Raw genomic sequence first — 19,096 nt, forward strand, 5'->3', positions numbered from 1 at the left:
CCGACCAGGCACTTTGCACCGCAGGAGGCATTTGGGCAGATGGCCCCAAAGAGCATCCGCATTTTCATTTTTGTTCAATCTTGTCGATAAGCACCCTTCAGGCGCATTACATCACTGGCATTCGTTGTATTTGATATAGTGTGCGCCAGTGTCTATGTATGCTCTTGTGCTGGTGGATACCGTCACTCTGCTGACGTCATCTCCTCTTCGTCGCGGCGCTGCATCGTTACTCCGCGTCGCGGTTGCTGTTCCTGAGATGCTGTCTCCTGTGTGCAGTTCCTTTCTCTCATCACAGTAGTACCCCCGACTCCGAAACAATGAGAACTAGTCGCAGCTTCCTTCGTTCTGCTAAGTGTTTGTATTGCATGCGCTGGGCAACTAAGAGAGGGAGGAAAAAGGCGAAAAGGAAAGTGTGGAAAGGGTTCAAGATCTCCCTAATGAGGTTTGCAGTCGTGGTCTCATTCATCACGGGTTGTGTGTGTGTGTGCGTGTGTGCGTGCGTACCCGTATAGAGGGAGGAAGAAGGATGCGCCTTAGGCGTGCTTTGTTACTGGTGCATCGCTCGAGTCCCGCAAGCACTGCACACACTTCTCGCATGTGTCTTCATCAATTTGTTTACCTTCTCAGCTGCGCCCAAGCAGCACAGACGCAATACAGAAACGTCCCACACCCACCCCGCTCAGAGACATCAATCTCACCATCATAACAGCCACTATCAACTGAATTACTGTCTTCTTCTTCCCCCCCCCCCACCCCACCCCTCCCACCACCACCACCCACTCATATTCCTTAAATAATTATTGCCCATGGGCATGTATCGGCTTCTTTGCAGCTTCTTCTATTTCTCTGCCACGTTCGTTTGCTTGACTTCTTTGGCGCTGCTGCAGAGAGGCAGTCCATAGAGGAATTCAGAACAAACAAAAAAAAAGATTCTGTGTGCTCACTCGACTCCGTTCGTTGATGAATAATAAAAGTACAGAAAAGAAAAACGTTTCGCGGAGACATACACATGCATCTGCGCATACGAGAGCGTGCGTGTGTATGTGTGGGTGTGTGGGGGGGAGGGGGTATTCCGTCCATAAGCCAGAAAGAAGGCAAAGAGAAAAGCTGACGAGCCTGATGAAGTCCGCTGGACTCCGTCGAGGGGGAGGCAACAAAGGCTCACCTGTACTTCGCACAAGCATACACATACACATGCATAGATATAGAAGTTTAAACGGGAAAAGAAGATATGCGCGCTCACTGAGCGAAGAAAAAAGTGAGCGAAAGGAGCCACACAAGATGGCATCCGTCTGGAGGGAAAAGAGGAGGAAAAGATGGGCAGGCGAGAGAGAGGTCGCCATGCATGCTGAACGTCACGCTAAACGGCAACGCACACGACAGGGGGGGAACTACCGGAATTGCATGACGCATACACACAAAGGGAAACACAGAAAGGGCACGGATGGGCACTGCAAGACGAACAGAAAAGGCGAAACAGCAAAACAAGAGGTGCAAGAGTTTGGGGAAAGAGCGCGGTGCGGGTCCGTGAAAAAAAAAAAAAAAACAGAAAGAGCATTGGGCTTCGCGGAGAGAAAGAAAAGAGGAAAAAGTGCAGAAAGGACGCCTTTGGGTGTGTATGTGCATCCGTGCGCGGGGTCGTTTTTCGCGCTGCATGCACTGCAGCGCAGACCCAACTACGCCGTCCAACACGCTGAAAGATCGCGGGCAGTGACGCACGACACGTGTAATGAGAAGGTTATCGATGCTGGGCGCTAACAGAAAATCGGCTTAATCAGGCAGTACGCTGGCATCTAGCACGTCGGCTGCCAGCGGCCACAGGAAAGGACTTCCATTGCACACGGGCAGAAAGAGAGGCTAATGGGTGCGTATGCCACAGTAGGCACCAATAAAGGTAAACACCAGGAGGAGGGGGGACACGTTATTAGTCAAGCATCAAACCTATTTTGTTCGCTGGTTTGTGTTGTCTCCAACGTGTGATTTCAGCTCCGAACAAGCCAGACAGGGCGTACGCACGGAGCCACAGCTCACCTCTCCCTCGTGCACTGGGGCGATATCCTCGTCGTCTAGGACGAACCGCCGACCATCAAACCGGGTCATGCGTCTTGCAGGGCGTCCATGTCCCTCCTCGTCCCCCTTCACGTACGAGCTGCACAATCGCCGCCAGATGGACCTGGGTGGACTGCATGCCTCGATCCAAAGCGGGACGCGTCCAGATTCCCGCTCGAGGATAGAGGCTGTGGCGTCGGTCGTGTAGATAGCAGGTGGTGGTTTAGGTCCATGCCGGATGAACTCAGGGAGGAAGTAGGCCAGCTGCAGATCAGGGCCCTCTGAGGCCCAGTGCCCTGCCTGTGTGCTGTGCTTCTCGCGGAGGCCGCTTCAAGCCGCGGCATTCCATAGCATGGCGTGGGGACTCTCCACATGGCAGTCTGGAGGGTCCGATGGTATGATTCGGGGTGCTCTCGCCATGCTTCTCACACCTGTGCCCCGTCAGTCCGCCCGGCCAGATGTGGGAGGTGCCGCGCATTTCGCGCTCCTGCACTGTGGGGCTGGCCAGCATGGATTTCTCCACGCCCGTTTCCTCGATCACTCGTGCCCTTCTGGCCTCCGCATGCCTCGTTGGGATGTCATACACCGTGCCAGCGGTGCTTGACGGCGCGTGCGTACAGTGCGCGCACCATTGGATCGCGGGACCAGTTTCAGGACAACGCTGTTGTCGGAGGGCTCGCTGTCCGCATCTGCCATTTACGCCCATGTCGTGGGGGGTGTGCGTGTCCGGGTGGGTTGCCCGCATGTGCCGCGACAGGGAGAACGTTGCCATGAGCCTGTAGCGGCAGGGACATTCCGCCCGCTCCTGAATCTGCACGCCTTTGACGGGTGTGGCTGTGTCAAGCGGAGGGGGCCCACGGACAAACATGTGCCCGCGCACAAAGAACCCACAGCCCGTCGCTCTGAAGGGAGGGGGGACAGTAGGTGGATACGCGTGTGTGCTGAATCGGCGGCACGACCTCTCGGGGACTGACACAAATGTGATCATGACCACAGACCTCTCCGGCACAGCACCAGGGCAGACTTGCCCGCCGACATCCAGAGGGGTTACTACGCTCTTATACCACGGTGAGGCAGTCGACATCATGGGCAAAGAAGGAAAACAAACAACAGATGAACAAAACTAATGGAGGGAGGGGGGAGAGGAAGACAATACGGGAACAAACTAGAGTTGTAAGACCGGACGCAAATGGCGGAAAGCACGAAAAGAGGAAGCAAAAAAAAAAAGTATATATTCTTCACGGCTGGTCGAAGCGCAGAGGATGCACTGAAGAAGAGAAGAAAGAAAAAGAAGAAACACGTGTCCTCTCACACCTACACAAGTGTAGTTCAGTGTAGAGACACACTTTTGGCTATTGATAGATGTTGGTATTCAGTAGTTTTGAGCGTGTGTGTGTGTCAGTATGCGAAGCGAGAAGAGAGAGAGAGGAGAGATGCGCGACTGAATGCGCAACACCGCACCCCTTCTATTGCACAAGTCAAGACTGCCGTTTGATGACGCATACGTGCGACTGTTTCTGTGACTCTGCAGAGAGGGGGACGACAGTTCAAACGATCTCTGCCTGCGCGTGAGTAACAGCAACCCTAATACCCACCAAGGCAAGTCACAGGAGGGATCCATGAAGGTAAAGAAAAGCGAGTCGTGGACAGGAGAAAAGAGAGACAAGCAGAGAAAGAAATGCGCACACCATAAAGAGAATTGTAGCCTCGAGAGAGAAGACAAACACGAAAAAAAAAAAGAAGCGCCGTGGTCACACCATCTCTCCTCCCTTGTGATGAGTGTGGCTCTCTGTGTACGTGTGTGCGTCTGTGTGAGTGGCCGTGTCCGCTGCATCGCCTCACACACCCCCAACGCAGCGCATACGGAGAAGCGCACGTACAGAGAGAAGTAGAAAAGGTAAAAAAAGGGAGAATGCGGTGTAGGGACTGAAAGGGTACACAGAGAGAGGTGGCGGAGAGAAGAGGGGCAGGCACGGGACCAATCGCGGACACGGCACAGGAGTGGCTTCTCATCCTCTCCCTACCCCGTTGTTCATCGGATACCTTACTGCTCCGGATGTAATTGCAGAAAAACGAACGTAAACTCCCCAAAAGAAAAAGAAAAAGAAAAAACTACAGCAGTATACTTCAGAAGAGAAGGAAGTGAAAGCGCAGAGAGAGACACAGTGAGATATTGAAAAGCAAAAGCGAATAAAAATCAACCCTGATGGAGAAAAACGAGGAATATGATCGCCAAGGTTCGTGTTGTGGATGTTTCTTCTGTGGGCGTCTCAGCAGCAGCAGCGTGTGTAGGTGTACGTACGTGCGTGTATATCGCCTTCACTCACTCCATCGATATTCCGTATCGTCGCTTGAGATGGTAACAGCGCGACTGTGGAAGAGAGACGCACAAGCGTACCCAGAAGCGCAGGCATGCAGGCACGGGCAGCCTAGGGCGGAAGCACAGAGAATGAAGCATCAGCAGAACAAGATCGAGAGCGACAAAGAGGGGAAAGGTGTGGGCGAGACTGCACCCCTCGACCCCTCTGTGTTGGTGCTCTAGGCCTCTTGAGTGATACTGCAGCGTGCCAAGCAAGCGAGACACAACGGAGAAAAATACTAATAGAGACAGCTGCGAGGCACCCTAAGGGGCTGCCCTGCAGAACTGACCCTCTAGGCTGTGCGTCAGGAAAGCGTTAGGCTGTCCTCCTCTCCTCTGAAAAGGGAAGCGAAAAGGGGGACGAGAGGGAATACCTCAAGAAGGAGCGGGGGGATAACCACACAGACACACACGAGGGAGGGGAAAGAAGAAGAGAGGCACAAAGCAGAAGAATACAAAGCGAAAGAAAAACGTCAATACAGCAATACAGCAGCGACAATGCGTAGAAAAGGGTCAGAGGAGGAGAGGGAAATCAACAGTCGACAGAAAAACAGGGCACTACATGGAGAAAAGTGCGGCCCTGAAAACAGCCTTGAGAGAGACTAAGAGAGGTGGAGGAAGATCGACGCGCCAAACAAAAACGTCAGAATGGGAAAAAAAAAGTTAGAGTCGGCCATGCACAACTACTTTGCATGATCATAGAGGGAAGAGAAGAACCGAAAGGGAAAAACGCAGCGACAGCGTGAAACAAGCCAAGGACGAAGGTGAGAAGAGAGGCCTCCGTATCAGCAAACATCATCGTAAAACAGAGAGAGAGAGAGAGAGCAAGACAGATGAATAGATGAGAAAAGAGAGAGAGACAGAGAGACGATAAGAAAAAAAAAACGAGAGAGAGGAGAGAGGTAAGACAGGAAGAACAAGACAAGCACAGAGGAGAGGTGCGTGAGGGAGCTTATGTGCATCGATCCGCACGCACACACACCATACACACACATATCGTTCGCACCGACGTGCAGAAGTCCAAAAAAAAAAGACGGGAGTGGCAGAAAATGTCATGAGCAGCGAAAGGGGAAGATAAAGGACAGAAAGGGAGAGCAAACGAGACAAAGCCAAGCCCTCTAGAAGAACAGTAGCAGGAAAAAAAGAGCGGCCAGCGTGCCTTCATGCGTTTTTGGGTGTGTGTGTGTGGGGGGGGGGGGAGGGAAGCGGGAGAAAAGAGATGCCGGTAAAGTATAGCGACTCTCTCGTCCTCTTACCTTCCTCCTCATTTTTTTTTCTTCGTTGTCCCCGACAAAGACTAACACCTATCTTTTCCAATGCCTGTTCTTTTTCCACTGGTTATGCTGCCCGCCTTCAGCGCGCTCCGCCTCTCTCACCTTTCGTACAGTGAACGGTCATTAATTATGGTTAAAGCTGGCCTCAGACTTTACTTTCTTTTGCGCTTGTGAATGGGCAGGCGTTGGTGCGCGTGCATGAAGGGGAGTGCTTGTGGGGAGAGAGAGAGAGACGAGACGAGAAAAAAAAAGGGGGAAAAAAAGAAAAAAGAGTGATGAATGAGGAGAAGGGCAAAGGAGCCTGGTGGGGCGGGTCTGTTCGAAGAAAAGGAAACACAGAAGAAGCAACATTGCGTATGCAGCACACGCCTCTTACCTTCATCGGACAAAAAGCAGAGAAGCTGCAAAAGAGAGCTCACCAAGTGCGCCCCATCCTCAACGCCGCGGCAACACACCACAAGAACGAAAAAAAAAACTGAGAGAGGAGGAGTCCATTGGAGGGAGGGAGGAAGGGGAGAAGTAGAGCAGCCCCGCTGCACGCAGCGAAGACACGCACCACGGCTGCAGTGTCGTGTATGCTAAACACCACAAGAGCAACAAACTGAAGTGCGGAGAGGGGGAAAACATCTTTACAAGAAAAAAAGTAGAGGGACGCAGTGCGGAGGTGTGTCTGAGTGCGTTTGCCACGACGACCATGACGACATGGTTACTCCAGAAGCTCATGCATGGCCCATCTTGGTCACAATAGGGAAGTCCTCCACGCCGCGCTGATGGTCGCCTGGCACCATTGGCATAGGAGAAATAGGAGAGAACATGAAGTTGTGATGAGGCAAGTAAGCTGGCTTGTCCAGCGCACTGTCACCGCTGCCTGTATCGTCGGTCGCCCCCGCCTGGGAGTCCACGTGAGCCTCGCTCCTCAGAGATGTCTTGGGGTTGGCCGTGGTGTCCAGGCAGGTTGTCGCCGCAGTCGTCACTGAGATGGGGTCTTCCACTAATACCAGCGGCGGACGTGGCGACTGAGTTCTCCTACACTTCTTGCGTAGCGATGAGTCTCTTTCCTGCCAGTCACGCTCCTCTTTGCCGCTCCCCTCGTCTCCGCTGGCTGGTGGCCCCGGGCGATTTGCATTTCGTTTACTCTTCTCTGCGCTCGGCGGCATAGACAAGACGGCCCCCTCCACGCTCTCTGCACGTGCCTCAGTGGTTGCCGCTTCATCTCTTTCCCTGGGTTGCCGAACCGCGGAGGACTGTGATGGTGCCATCGTAGCGAGGCTCGGCGCGGCAGGCGTCGAGGAAAGGGAGTGATCCACTGACAGTTCCTGGGGGTAGGGTGCAGCCATCTTGCGATGGGCAAGGTCCACTAGGGGGATGTTGTGCGACAGCACGACACTGCCCATGAACGAGTCCCGCATGAGCTTATCTGCCCTGCGCACGTAGTGCCGCAGCCCAGAACCTGGAATAGGCGGTGCCATTAAGCGACAATGAGCGCTACTGCCACCGTGGCTATCTTTCTGGAGAAGCGCGAGCGGTGAGGCCGTAGAAGACCCTCCAGGTGACTGAGAAAGTGTCAGCGCAGCGTCACTGAGGTGAGCACGGGGACGGCGCAGCGGGGTGGAGAGGACAAAGGAAATGTAGTCACGCATGCCTTCCGGCAATGGGAGGTCGATGATGTCGCACTTCAGAAGCACACGCAGCGCTACGGCCACGAAACAAACAGCGATGAAGGCGACAAGGTGAGCCGCAATGCGCGCGGTCAGCCACAGACCGTATGAGTACCGACCCCAGAGTTCACAGAGTTGCGCGTCGCTCGCGCACGGCGCGTCTTTGGAGAGGTTGTCACCCTTGGAGGCGCTCCTGATGTGGTCTGTAGCCACGGCACCCTCATCCATCTCGTCCCAGTGATGGGTATCGTCTTCAGAGTCATCTTCCTCTTCCTCGTCCTCCTCTCGCTCATCGTCGCTCGCGACGGAGCTCTCGATGGAGGCCATGGAGGTAAACTCAGTGCCGTGCTGAAGGATCTCCTGCTTGGTAGAGGTGCGCAAGAGCTGGGAGGGCGGCGTGAGTAAGGCAAAGGCTGCTGATGCGCTTCGGGTCTCCGATTCGCCGCTGTGAAGCAGCGAGGTGGGAGAAGAAAGGGAGACAACATCCCCCTGCGAGGCCCCTGAGTCAGCATGCAAGGGCCGCTGTCGTGGCTTCTGCCTTGGGGTGGTACTGTTGTGGCAGTCACTGCTCACGCTGCTGTTGAGCTGCTCATGATGAATGCTTTGGTAGAAGCCGTCATCGACATCATCCTCGTCGAACGGAAAGGAGTCCATGGGTGAACAGCCCTCGGAGAGCATCTCCGTAATCGCCTCCGCGGTATTTGGCATGGTGGTGGTGGGCGACGTCAGCCCCTCTCCAGCGGAGGCACGCGATGGAGGGGAGTTCAGCTCCAACCCTGACATCCACGGGTGGTTTAGAAGCTGCTTCATAGACCAGCGCTGATCTGAGTCTACGCACAACATGCACTGCAAAATGTCCTCGATGCCAGCCGGGATGGGGCGTGGGATGCGATATGTAGTCGTCTCGATCACCTCGAGTAACGAATCGGGGTCGCCACGCGGGCAGCGGTACGGAAAGCCGCCGAAAAGCATCACGTAGAGGGTGACACCAGCAGCCCAGACGTCGATCTTTCGACCATCGTAGGAAGGATACTCACGAAGGAGCTCGGGGGCGCAGTACTTCAGCGTACCGCATGCGCGGTGCAATTTAACCCCAGGCATGCAATGGCACGCAAAACCAAAGTCGGAGAGCACCAATCGTGTCCGACGTTTGTTCAGCAGAATGTTCTCCGGCTTGACGTCACGGTGGACAACGTTGCGGTCATGCAGTGTGGACAGCGCCAGCAGGAGCTGCTTGAAGTAGTGCCGCACTCGATCGTAAGGCATGAACGGCGTGCTCGACAACTGCAGAGAGTCTAGCAGAGAGCGGCCACTAGGCAACGATACCTGCGCTTGCTTCAATTCCTGACGCCGCTCACGAATCATGTCCAGCAGCGTTCCACCCTCGGCGAGGTCCATGACAATGTAGTAATTGTGTTTCGATACCATCTTGTCCACAAGCCCAGTCACGTACGGGGAGCTGCCACCAATCTCGAGTGCGTTGACTTCACGAATAAGAGCCCCTGTCATCTTGTTTCGCACGGCGACCCTCTTTTCCACAATCTTCATGGCGTAGGTCTGCCCTGATGAGAGCTCCGTGCACCGCCACACGGTGCTGAAGGCACCACTTGCAATAGGAGTATCCAGGCGATACTGCACCACATCGCCGACCACTTTCCCAGTGGCCATTTTACTGCCTCCTTCTCGTCAATGCCTTTTTGTTCAATTTTTCAGCCCGATAAAAAGACGGTGGATCAACGCGAGAAAATGTGCTGATAAGATAGCAGGATGGAGAGAGGAGCCCAGACACACACACAGTAAGAAAGAGAAAGAGAGAGAGAGAAGCAGAGGGGGGAAAGTTCAAAGGCGAGACAGAAAAAAAAAAAAGAGAGCCAAACAAGCACTACATACACAGAGAGAGAGACACACACACACACACGCAGCACGCAGTGGTGAACTGATATAGATAAAAGCGTTAGAAAGACCCGCAAGCACAGACAACACGAAAGAGAAAGTCGACAGCAAAATGAACCAGACGCGCGCACCACCGGCAACGACAATGAAGTACACAAGGGATAGAGAGGGACAAGAAAAGGGTCAAAAAGCATCGACACACAGAGAGAGAGAGAGAGACGTATCCGCTCCTTATCCTTGCCTTGATGGATCAGAGAGTGTACGTGTGTGCGTGTATAACAAAATGGATAGATAGAGGTGTATGTGTGTGTGGGTGTGTATATATATGTTGTGATGCTTTCCGCCTCTTTCTTACTATGAGTCCTTATCCTTGTCAAGACCTCTGCTCCATCTACTGGCTCTTCTCTTATTACTACCTCTGTGGGCCTGCAGGTGCGGTGCCTTTTTTTGAGCACTGCACCCTTGACACACGTGTAGGCACGCGAATAGAGGCGACAGTACAAAATGAAGCAAAAAGGCGAGGAGCAACACACACGAGAGACGGGAAATACAGACAGAGAGAGATGGAGAGAAGGCGAAGCGAGGATGAGCCCGCAAGTCTCAGAGAGCAGAAGGGAGGAGACTTTTAAAACGATACAAATAATTCTCGAGGAGACGTCTACGTAGTGCGGGTCTGTGTATGCGTTGATGGACTGCGTGGCTGAGAGTAGCAAGGATACACGTTGGCAGTACAGTCTGTACTTTTGATTAATGTAGTGCGGCAACGAGATACACAGGAGTACTAAAACTCACCTTTGCTGCTGTCGATCCTCTGGCCTTTTCTGGGCTTAAAAAGAAGACGAGAAAGTCAGCGGCGCCTATTTTAGCCCCAGGAAGTGTCTCTACAACGCCAGCTTCCGCCCTTGATCGCGTATGCATAGGCCGACGACAGCGTTCGAGTGTGTATGCGTACGTGTGCGAGCTCAACTTCGATGCTCGTGCGATGTGAAGGTGTTTGCTTCGTAGGACACACACACACACACCACGCACACACGTGTACAAAAAAAGGAGAAAACAAGCAAACAGCGAGGGGGGAAAGAGAGAGCAACCACGGAAGCAGAACAAGAGAGAGGGAGGCAAAGGGAGGGGGGCAAAGAAAGACCTGAGCTTCTTGAAAAGACAGACAGACACACACAAAGCGCTTCCCCTTCGCAAGCGTTTGGGTTGGAGGTTGTCGGGTGGGGTTGGTGCGCCACGAACACACCCCAAACGTGTCTGTTTGCGTTTCCTTCCTTTTTGTGTGGAGTGCGTGCGTCTCCTGCTGTACAGAAAAGTCTGGACCTACACTCTGAAATGACCCATCGGCGGGGATCATTTAAAGTCAAGGAGAGAGAGGAGAGAGAGAATGGGGAGGAATGTTTTTAAAGCTGAGAAATTCGTATTTGTGTGTGTGTGGGGGGTCACCCTGTGTAGAAGCACCATCGGCAGTGCACACTAGCGGCGCTGTTCCTTTATGGAGAATGAAGAAGAGGGAAGGAAGAAGCACTCGGGTCGCGCCGCTGGCGCCGTGCTGCCTCGTGTCCTCCGTGCGTCTCATTCTTTTCCTCGCCCTCGCCCGCCGGCTGACCCCAGCGAGTTTACTTTGGTTGATGGCACTACTTCTCTTTGCATCCTCGCTGAGAAGCACAACAAAGGTCACGCTTACCGTGAGTACGATATCATTCATATTTTTTTTTTGTACAGTTGCAGCGTAAGGGCACATGCATACGAGGAGTCAAATCTGCCTCCTCGCTGAGAACTTCAAATTTTCTCGTCGCCACCACGGTGGACTGTATAACTGTGCTTGGTGTCTGTTTGTGTCTCTGTCGAGGTCCCGCGTATGTTCTTCTCAGCACGCATCCTTTTCCGCCGTTTCGTTGCTAGCATCACTTTTCCTGTCGATATTCCGCGGCTCAGGGGATGGTTTGAACGCTTTACACACGGTTGCAAGGTAGGAAGAGACACGTACACAGAGACAGGCACCATTTTCAGTGCCCGTAGACGGACATAAGACAAGCGCTAGAAGAGCACCTCGAACGCACGTAAGTCTCTCAGCACTGCTTGCTCATCTCGCTTTTGCTCACTCAGTTGTCCCTGCCGGATTGTTTGAGCAAGCCATCACTTAGCATTTTCATAAAAGCAGCTGCTTCTCCGCTCAATTGCAGCAACTCTGGGTGCATTAGCTCCAGCGGAAGTCCACGCTTTGTCAGCGTATCCGCGCAGTTGACCAAGTCCGCGCTTTCGGATGCAATCACACAGTAATGCTGAACATCGCGAGAGGGCTTGTTCGAGTCATCGAGGCCCAGGGCATCGCTGCGGCTTTGCTGGAGACGCGCTACCATTGAACTGACGTACTGATTCCAGTGCCCAATACCTCTGAACATGCGGAAAAAGTTGAGAGAACGAGTGGCCGCGTCCTCTTCTTCCTCCTCTGTCTCGTCTGACTCTTCGTCCTCTCCCAAAGGTGCAGCGTGGATGCCATCGTCGCATCCACACGCCGCCTTAACAGTGGGAGCAGCGGCAGAGGCATCCAAAGCACCGTCTGCCCCGCTGGTGTCCGCATCGACGAGTAGTGGAGTCCACAGATGCCACTGTGAGGCGTCGTTAATTGCTCCCCATGTCACCGAGGTGCGAGAAGCCACCTCGAACACACGCGCCTTCGAGCTCAACAGGTAAATCGGAAGCGAGGAGCTCTCAAAAAGCAAGTCCACCGTGAGAAGAAGCGCCAGGCGCGGATAGGGATGCTGCTGCCCCGCAGCACCATCAGATGCGTACGCCAGATGCTTTTCCTTATCGAAGGCGCTCACGAGGCGGGAGATAAATCCCGGGTCTGTGGCACAGGTACGCTCCAGCAGCGCAGCCTGCTCAATTCGTCGCTGCATGAAGCGAAAATTATTATCATGCTCCGCCTCCGTCCACGCCATCAGCGAAGGAAAGCACACGTCAGTCATACGCTGGCCGATTCCGGTGAAGGACAAGGATGCGGCGGTGTCCCTCACCACCCAGGTGCGCGTCTGCGGGCTGAAGTACAACGGGTACGGAAGAATGGCCCGCATCTCACTCGCTCCAGATCCAGCAAGAGACTTGGCAAGCGTGAACTCGAGGGTCAAAGAGCCGCTGTGTGCACCTCTCTTTGCCACAGCCTTCAGATCTACCACCTGTGTGTGCACGTCATGGAGGAACTTGCTCGAATTGCGCATCAGCAAGAACACCTCGCGTGTAGTGTAAAGCGTGGGGGAGCGAGAGGGCACCGCCCACGCACCGTCGTCCGCCACAACATAGCGACCACACAACACAACGCCATCGGAGGTCCAGTCCTCTTCGAAAACGCCACTCACCCATTCCACCACGCTGCGGAAGCTCGGCACCGGTGCGACAGTATCCAATGTAGCGTAGCAAGAGCCGCTTCCGCTCTGGACCTTCCCAGTATCGCGCTCAGGTGGCTGCCTCGATGCGCTCGTGGGTGCCCCATCAGCATCGTCCCACACCTCCTCACCGACATACGTCTCGTACTCCTCCGCCGAATGAGCGTAGGCCCTAAGGTGCGGATGTGACGGCATACGTGTGTCATTGGAGTCTAAGTACCGGAAGAATGCGACGCCTTCCTCCGCGATGTCGGTGTCGGCACTCACACCAGCGCTTCCGTCTTCTGATTGAGCCGCTACGCAAAAGGTGCGGTGTGGAATGGCGTGTCGCCTCCCCTCTCCAGAGAAGACGATCGAGAGTGGAATTCTGGAGTGCATACGTATCGCGCACGAGTGTGTGTGTGTGTGTGCGTGCGTATAGGGGGGGGAATCCCTTTTTGTAGAGGCGCGGATGGATGTGGGTGTGAGTAGAAGCGGTTGTATGTGTGCAGTGGTGGTAGGTGTCCCCGCTCTCTCTTCAAGCAGGCAAGACAGCAGCTCATACAAAAGATGAAGGATGAAGAAAAAAAAACATCTTTCATACGTGAAAGGATCCATTGCCAGGAGAGCAGGGGCGCGGGCGCGACCATGAGCACCATTACACCGAACGTTACTGCACAACTGTCTGCATCAGCGTCGGTTCCTGGGCCTGTTGAGGCTGCAGAGGCAGAGCTGCTGTTCTGTAGAGAGCCTTGGCATCGCACGCACGCCCTGCCCCGCCGCCACCACCACTATCACCCGTGCTCGGACATCTTTTCCTGTCTCTTATCCGAGGCAGAAGAGAGAGAGAGAGAGCAAAAGTGAGCCCCACTAAGAAGCGCAAACACGCATAAGCAGAAAGCGAGAATCTCTCAAAATACTTCACATAATCTACGCTTCTTTTTTGTGTGTAGTCAGGTGGGTTCAGCGGGAGTGTGGCGGGAACTGCAGGCAACACGACGTATGCCTACGTCATGTTGAAAATAAAAGAGAAAGGCAGGAGCACGTAGTGGGTGCGTGAGAGAGGGGAGTAGTGATACAAAGAGGATAGGAAAAGCCGTCTCCTTCGGCAAAACACCTGTAGAATGCCTGGACTAGGGGTGGCGTGACAGCGCCTGACAAACCGTCGATCTTCTCTGCTATCGGGATTACCGGCCCCATGCTGCCAAACCGTCACTGCCGCTGCTGAGTCAAGTACTGTTCGTACATGCGTATCTTCTCCCGCATCTCCTTCACCACGTGATCATCCTCTGAGTACACGCCAGTCTCCAAGAGCTTCTCGCGATTCATCTTCAGCTGGTGCACAAAGACCTCCATATCGCGCCGCGCCGCTGCCGACTTCGCAGCGCTGGACGTGTGGTCCAGCGGCGCATCCCTGGCAAGCACGAACTCCTCTGGCGTTGGTGAGATATGCGGTGAAGCAGTGTCAGGCAACGCCTCCTCCAGGCCACGCTGTGCCGGGGCGAGTGGGGGAAGGGTGCCGGCGCGCACGGACGGCAGAGGAGCAACGCCGTCCTCTTCACCCTCAAGTATGGATGCCGACCAGGGTTGAAAGTCAGCTGGAGGGTAGGTGCTGTCGATAGAAGTATCGCCCATGTCTACCACTACGTTTGTCTCAGCACCAGACGCGCCCACTTGCAACTTCTGCTGCGTGCGCGGTGGCGGCTTTGTCTGTGAAATGCGTGAAACCCCAGAGACAGAGGAGGACTCTAATGTGGGGTCTTGAGGGGAAGGGGCACCTGTTAAAGAGTCCCCAGCGCTCTCCGCGACGGTGACGGAAATAGCGCGCATGCGTGACTGCGGAGATGCTTGGGAGTGGCAGCTGGTGTCGTGGGCAGTCGAGCGGAGAGCCCCTGCAGGTCTCTCGACAACAGTGAAGGGAAGGGAACCTGAACGTGAGGTTCGGTTGATCGCTGCTAGCCCACTCGCCACCTCCTGTTTCAGATCTGTCAGCATTGCGTAAAAGTCATCTTGTTCTGCAACGCTGCGAGCCGTGTTCCCCGCGGTAGTATATGCAGCGCTGTTGATAAAGCCAATTGGCAGAAAAGATGCCGCCAACGTCTGCTTCTGCTGCTGTAGTCGATGCGCTTGTAGGGCCTGCCCTCGCTTCGCCGTGCTCAGAGCCTCCTGTTCCCTGCGCAGACGCTCCCACTCACGCGTCTGGTACTCCTCACAGAGTCGATGGTATTTGCGCGTGACGATCGCGAGCTGCCGCTTGAACTCGTACAGCTGCTGCTCTAAGGTCGCCTTAGACTCTGCCAGACGGTCCACATCCGCGCTTTTCTCTCGCAGCTGGCGTTGCACCTCCGCCAGCTGTGTCTGCGCCAGACTCAGCGCGCACTCCTGCTCCCGTAGTCGTTGGCCGTCGGTGTCGGTCTGCTCGGTCAGGTAACGCGCTGCGCGTCGTCGGAGTAGGTCATACTCTTGCTGCGCTGAGCTGACTCTCTCCTGCAGTTGCTGAATGGTGCGGTCCTTCTCTTGCAATCTTGCTTGAAGGCTGGATTGGGAAATCTGGGCCTCCTCACGGCTGCGGCGCACCTGCTCTTCGGCGCGGGCGACATATGCCTCATGCTGTTCTGCCACCTTCACTCGTTTCATGTTAAAAGCGGCCTCACAAGCATCCAGCTGAGCGGTGCGCTTTTCCAGCGTCTCACCAGCCACCTGTAGCCGGTGCCCCATTGTCTCTAGCTCTTGGCGAAGTTGCTCAAGCTCTGCCATCTTTTTCTTCTCCGACTCTCGTGCCTCCTTGCGCAGGCGGCGCTCCAGCCGCTCCTTCGCCTGACGCAGCTGTGCCTGGTATTGGAGTTGCTGCTGCGCTTTCCATACTTCGAGGTCGAAGGCGGCTGCGTACTCGTCAGTGGTACGGATAGCGCTGTCCAGTTTGACCTGAGGCGACGACGATGCCATTGGCCTTGGTCGAAGGGTGCACAGTCACAATGCCCTAATGCTGCACGACACGCGATGGGGGAACCGACTGGCCCACTCTACAAGCAAGCCGAAAAAAAAAAAAAAAGAAGGTGCTGAGCTGATTTTCTATGGAACTCACTCTCGTATTCTTAGTCCGCTGAACAGCCTGCGGTGATCGTCCTTGGCAGCACAAGAACAAGAAATACCCGCGATAGCACAGCGCTGATAATGCAACGGCAATGCCAGCTGTTGGCCTGTTGCCGAAGAAAAAAAAAACAGAGCGTTACCGTGGCCTGTTCGCCAAGAAAGCGGAGGGGGAGCCAAAAGATGTGCAATGTGAGGAAGCGAAGAGAAATGCCAGCGAAATTTGTGCAATGCAACAGAAAATTCGAGCTGTGAGAGTAAGCCGAAACCGCAAACCTGGGACGCTTCCCTTTAACTCTCCCATTTCTTCTCTACGCAAAGAAAAAGGAAACGGCAGACAGCTGGAGAAGGCTGTCAAAGGCTACGATATGGGCAGGCGATCAGAGAGACCAGGTTAGGCATCTCTCCTCAGCACATACGCGCAAAAGAGCGCAGAGGCCCTGTTGATGACTGCTGCCGAGCTTATATGCCTCTTTTCTCATTTTTTTTTCATCACATAGCACTAAAGAAACTTGCAGAAAAACGTCAAGCCCTTCACCTGATTACTCTTTACCGCCCCGTGCAGAGGCACACTTGCAGCGAGAGAAACAAAAGGGTGTACGTCTGAGCGAAAGATGAATGAGAAAAGGAGTGTGCATCCCGCTCCCTATTTTGCACATATCTCGCTACCATATGTGTGCGCGCACACACACACACACACAAACAGTGTGCGGAGGAGAAAGAGGAACGAAAAAGAGCAAAGACAAGATGGCCTCGGAAAAATCAGAGAGCCAGACTAAGCGTGCATAGCGAGAAGACAAAGAGAAACAGGCAAGACCTGCTTCACGACCAGGCTAGGTGTACACCGCTGACGCGCAGTCGCTCAGAAGTAGCCAACAGACCAGTTGTAGCTACCTAACGGACCGCCGTACTTCACGTAAGGGTGCATGAGCACGTCGTGCAGCGGCGGGCGCCACACGTCACTGTGGTAAAAGAACTTGCGGAACTCCGACGTGAGGCCGACGTAGCCCTTGTCGATGAGGTTCTCCTTCTCGTAGCGGTAGCGCTTGTAGCCTGAAATGAAGCAGCGTAGGTTCACTTCGGCGGTCTGGTATGGAAGATGCGCGGCCTGGCGCTCCGCAAACTCGATCATCATCTCCATGTTGTAGCGCTCACGTTCTGGACGCACCCATGCGCCAAAGATGGAGATACCGGCAACTAGGGCAACCACGGTGCGGCCTGTAAACCAGCGCTTACCGTACACTGGATATATACGAACAGCGGGGTAACCACCAGGAATCACGCGCTCCTGACGGTAGGCCTGACCGCTAAACCACGTGTAAAACGCCTTTGTGTCCGTCGGAACGGGATCACGAACCAACAGGCGAGCTGTACTGCGCACCATGGTGATGAGCTAGCAGAAATGTATAGTGAACCTCAAATGTACACCCACGCAAGGTGCGCACCGCGCAAATAGAGCTTAAAAAGCACTGCCCCTATGGCAGGCGATGCCACGTGGTGTGTTTATGTAACGAGGCGACCCAGCTCGCCCCTCTTGCTACTAAAAGTGCTGCTGCTGCTAGGAGAGTTTCGTCTTCTATAGTAGAATTCTCTCCCCCGTTGGGAAACTGTCGCGAGGAGGTAGTTGGTGGAAGGAATGGCTGCTGACGTAGCGATGAGCAAGCTGCACGACTACTACGAAAACTATGAAACCCGAGGGTGCCTCTGCTGAGTATATCTACGTAGGCGAGAATAGCATGTGGTAAAAAAGGAAAAGAGAGAGTATGAAAACAGTTGATTGACGAGCACAAAGTACGAGTCCCACTTTGACTAGCCAAAGAGAGGAGAGAGTCAGAGGGGGGGCAGCACTCACGCAGCAATGCGCGCGATCTGGATGAGGCACAAAGCGGGGTAACAATTTCAAAAGCCGACAGCAGAGACATTCAGCTGTTTGGGTAGCAGTTGGCTCTCCCGCGTGCGGTGTGAGACATACACGAGCCTGAAGAGGAGAGGCGCGCATGAGTAGCAGCACTCCACAGCCCCTTTCCACCGCTTTGGGGTCTGTGTTTATGCGATGCGTAACTGAGGTGTCGAAACAGACTCGAACACGCGAGAAAGTAACTAGAAGAGGGAGGAAGGTACCCCTTCCACCCCTGCCTCACGGCGACCCCCCCCCTCTCGCATCGCGCGAGGACAGAACACGCTGCAACGTCACACTCCAGCAAAGAATACGACTGCAACGTGCAGACGGTGCAGTGCACCACAGTTTTACAGGCATTGACTAGTCGCTGCAGAGCACGAAACAAAGAGGAGGTCGAGGTGCAGAGAGGACACCCGTGTGCTAGTCCTCCCTCCCTTAGCCTTTGGCTCCCACACCGTCACACACAAAGAGCCACGCACACACACAACACACACACAGTGCCCCTCGCTTCGATACTGAGTCTTCCCCCGGCTAAGGAAGCTGCAAGTAGAGCAAAGGAAGAATAAAGAGAAAGACCAAGACGTGTGTCCTTACTGCTGCTTGCAGTCGGGGTTGCTGTCATCGACGCGCTTCGAGGGCATAGATGCGCGCTCCTTCCGTGCAGCAGCCTCAGCAGTCAGCACAGACAGCGGCTTCTTGTACTGAATGATAAGTGTTTGGTGCTGCACATCGTAGGAAAGGTGCGCGCTCACCAGCGGAATGCGCGCACGCTCCAGGTCAGGGATGTCAAGTATCTTGAAATACTTCTTGTTTGATGTACGCACTACGATCTTGCCGACAGGGTCCCTATCTTCGCGCTCGATTGTGATAGAAAACACATCTCTGGGATACGGGAGATTGCGAATTCGCACCACGTAGCTCTCCCTCGTGTCCTGTCGCACTACCACCGGACTTCCACTCGACTCTACGATCAAGGCCCGGTCCAGGTTGCGCGATGATGACTCAGTCCCGACCTCTATAGACCAGTCAGAGAAGCCGCCAAGGGCATTGCGGCTGCGGCGCTTTCTCAACAGCAAGGCATCTGTCACCACGTCATACTCTTCAATCACCTCGCTCCCATCCGTAAACTTGGACGTGATGTGCTTACGGTCCCCACGTATTACTGATGACTTGGGTTCTGCGAGCATTTCGTTGAGCCAGTGGTGTGCAAAGGACACGGAGAACGGATCGGTGCGTTGAGTGCTCTGCCTGTCGGTATAAGGGCTCGATGAGGCGCTCCTGAGCTTGGCACAATCTTGTTGAAGCTCAGTTCCTATGGGGTGGGGTTAGAGGCAAAAGAAAGGAGAAAAATAAAAAGAGAGAAACCTGCTGCGCTCCTTCCCTCGATGGCGTCCTCTATACTCTATATACAACTCGAAGACTCTCTTCCCCCGCCCTCCTTTTATAAGCCTGTGTGTGTGCGTGCGTGGGTGGAGGCAAGCCCCCTACCTTTTACTGCCGCGTAGCTGCGA

The 19,096-nt window shown here is 54.4% G+C and overlaps 5 protein-coding genes across 5 annotated transcripts; all 5 read right to left on the bottom strand.

Moving 5' to 3' along the window:
• Positions 1 to 6,401: 6,401 nt before the first annotated feature.
• On the bottom strand, positions 6,402 to 9,008 carry LDK (putative protein kinase; the record flags this gene model as incomplete). Its single annotated transcript, XM_001566198.2, has 1 exon — positions 6,402 to 9,008. The coding sequence occupies one exon, from the start codon at positions 9,006 to 9,008 to the stop codon at positions 6,402 to 6,404; it is 2,607 nt and encodes an 868-aa protein (XP_001566248.1).
• A 2,327-nt stretch (positions 9,009 to 11,335) lies between these two features.
• Positions 11,336 to 12,994, bottom strand: LBRM_28_2200 (conserved hypothetical protein; the record flags this gene model as incomplete). Its single annotated transcript, XM_001566199.2, has 1 exon — positions 11,336 to 12,994. One exon carries the CDS (start codon positions 12,992 to 12,994, stop codon positions 11,336 to 11,338), a length of 1,659 nt encoding a protein of 552 aa, XP_001566249.1.
• Positions 12,995 to 13,807: 813 nt separating this feature from the next.
• Positions 13,808 to 15,541, bottom strand: LBRM_28_2210 (conserved hypothetical protein; the record flags this gene model as incomplete). The annotated part of the gene is made up of 1 exon (XM_001566200.1): positions 13,808 to 15,541. One exon carries the CDS (start codon positions 15,539 to 15,541, stop codon positions 13,808 to 13,810), a length of 1,734 nt encoding a protein of 577 aa, XP_001566250.1.
• Positions 15,542 to 16,547: 1,006 nt separating this feature from the next.
• Positions 16,548 to 17,069, bottom strand: LBRM_28_2220 (putative NADH dehydrogenase subunit NB6M; the record flags this gene model as incomplete). The annotated part of the gene is made up of 1 exon (XM_001566201.1): positions 16,548 to 17,069. One exon carries the CDS (start codon positions 17,067 to 17,069, stop codon positions 16,548 to 16,550), a length of 522 nt encoding a protein of 173 aa, XP_001566251.1.
• Positions 17,070 to 18,175: 1,106 nt separating this feature from the next.
• Positions 18,176 to 18,772, bottom strand: LBRM_28_2230 (conserved hypothetical protein; the record flags this gene model as incomplete). The annotated part of the gene is made up of 1 exon (XM_001566202.1): positions 18,176 to 18,772. One exon carries the CDS (start codon positions 18,770 to 18,772, stop codon positions 18,176 to 18,178), a length of 597 nt encoding a protein of 198 aa, XP_001566252.1.
• Positions 18,773 to 19,096: the final 324 nt, after the last annotated feature.

Source organism: Leishmania braziliensis, chromosome 28 (assembly GCF_000002845.2).
Source record: "Leishmania braziliensis MHOM/BR/75/M2904 complete genome, chromosome 28".
NCBI classification, from domain to species: domain Eukaryota; phylum Euglenozoa; class Kinetoplastea; order Trypanosomatida; family Trypanosomatidae; genus Leishmania; species Leishmania braziliensis.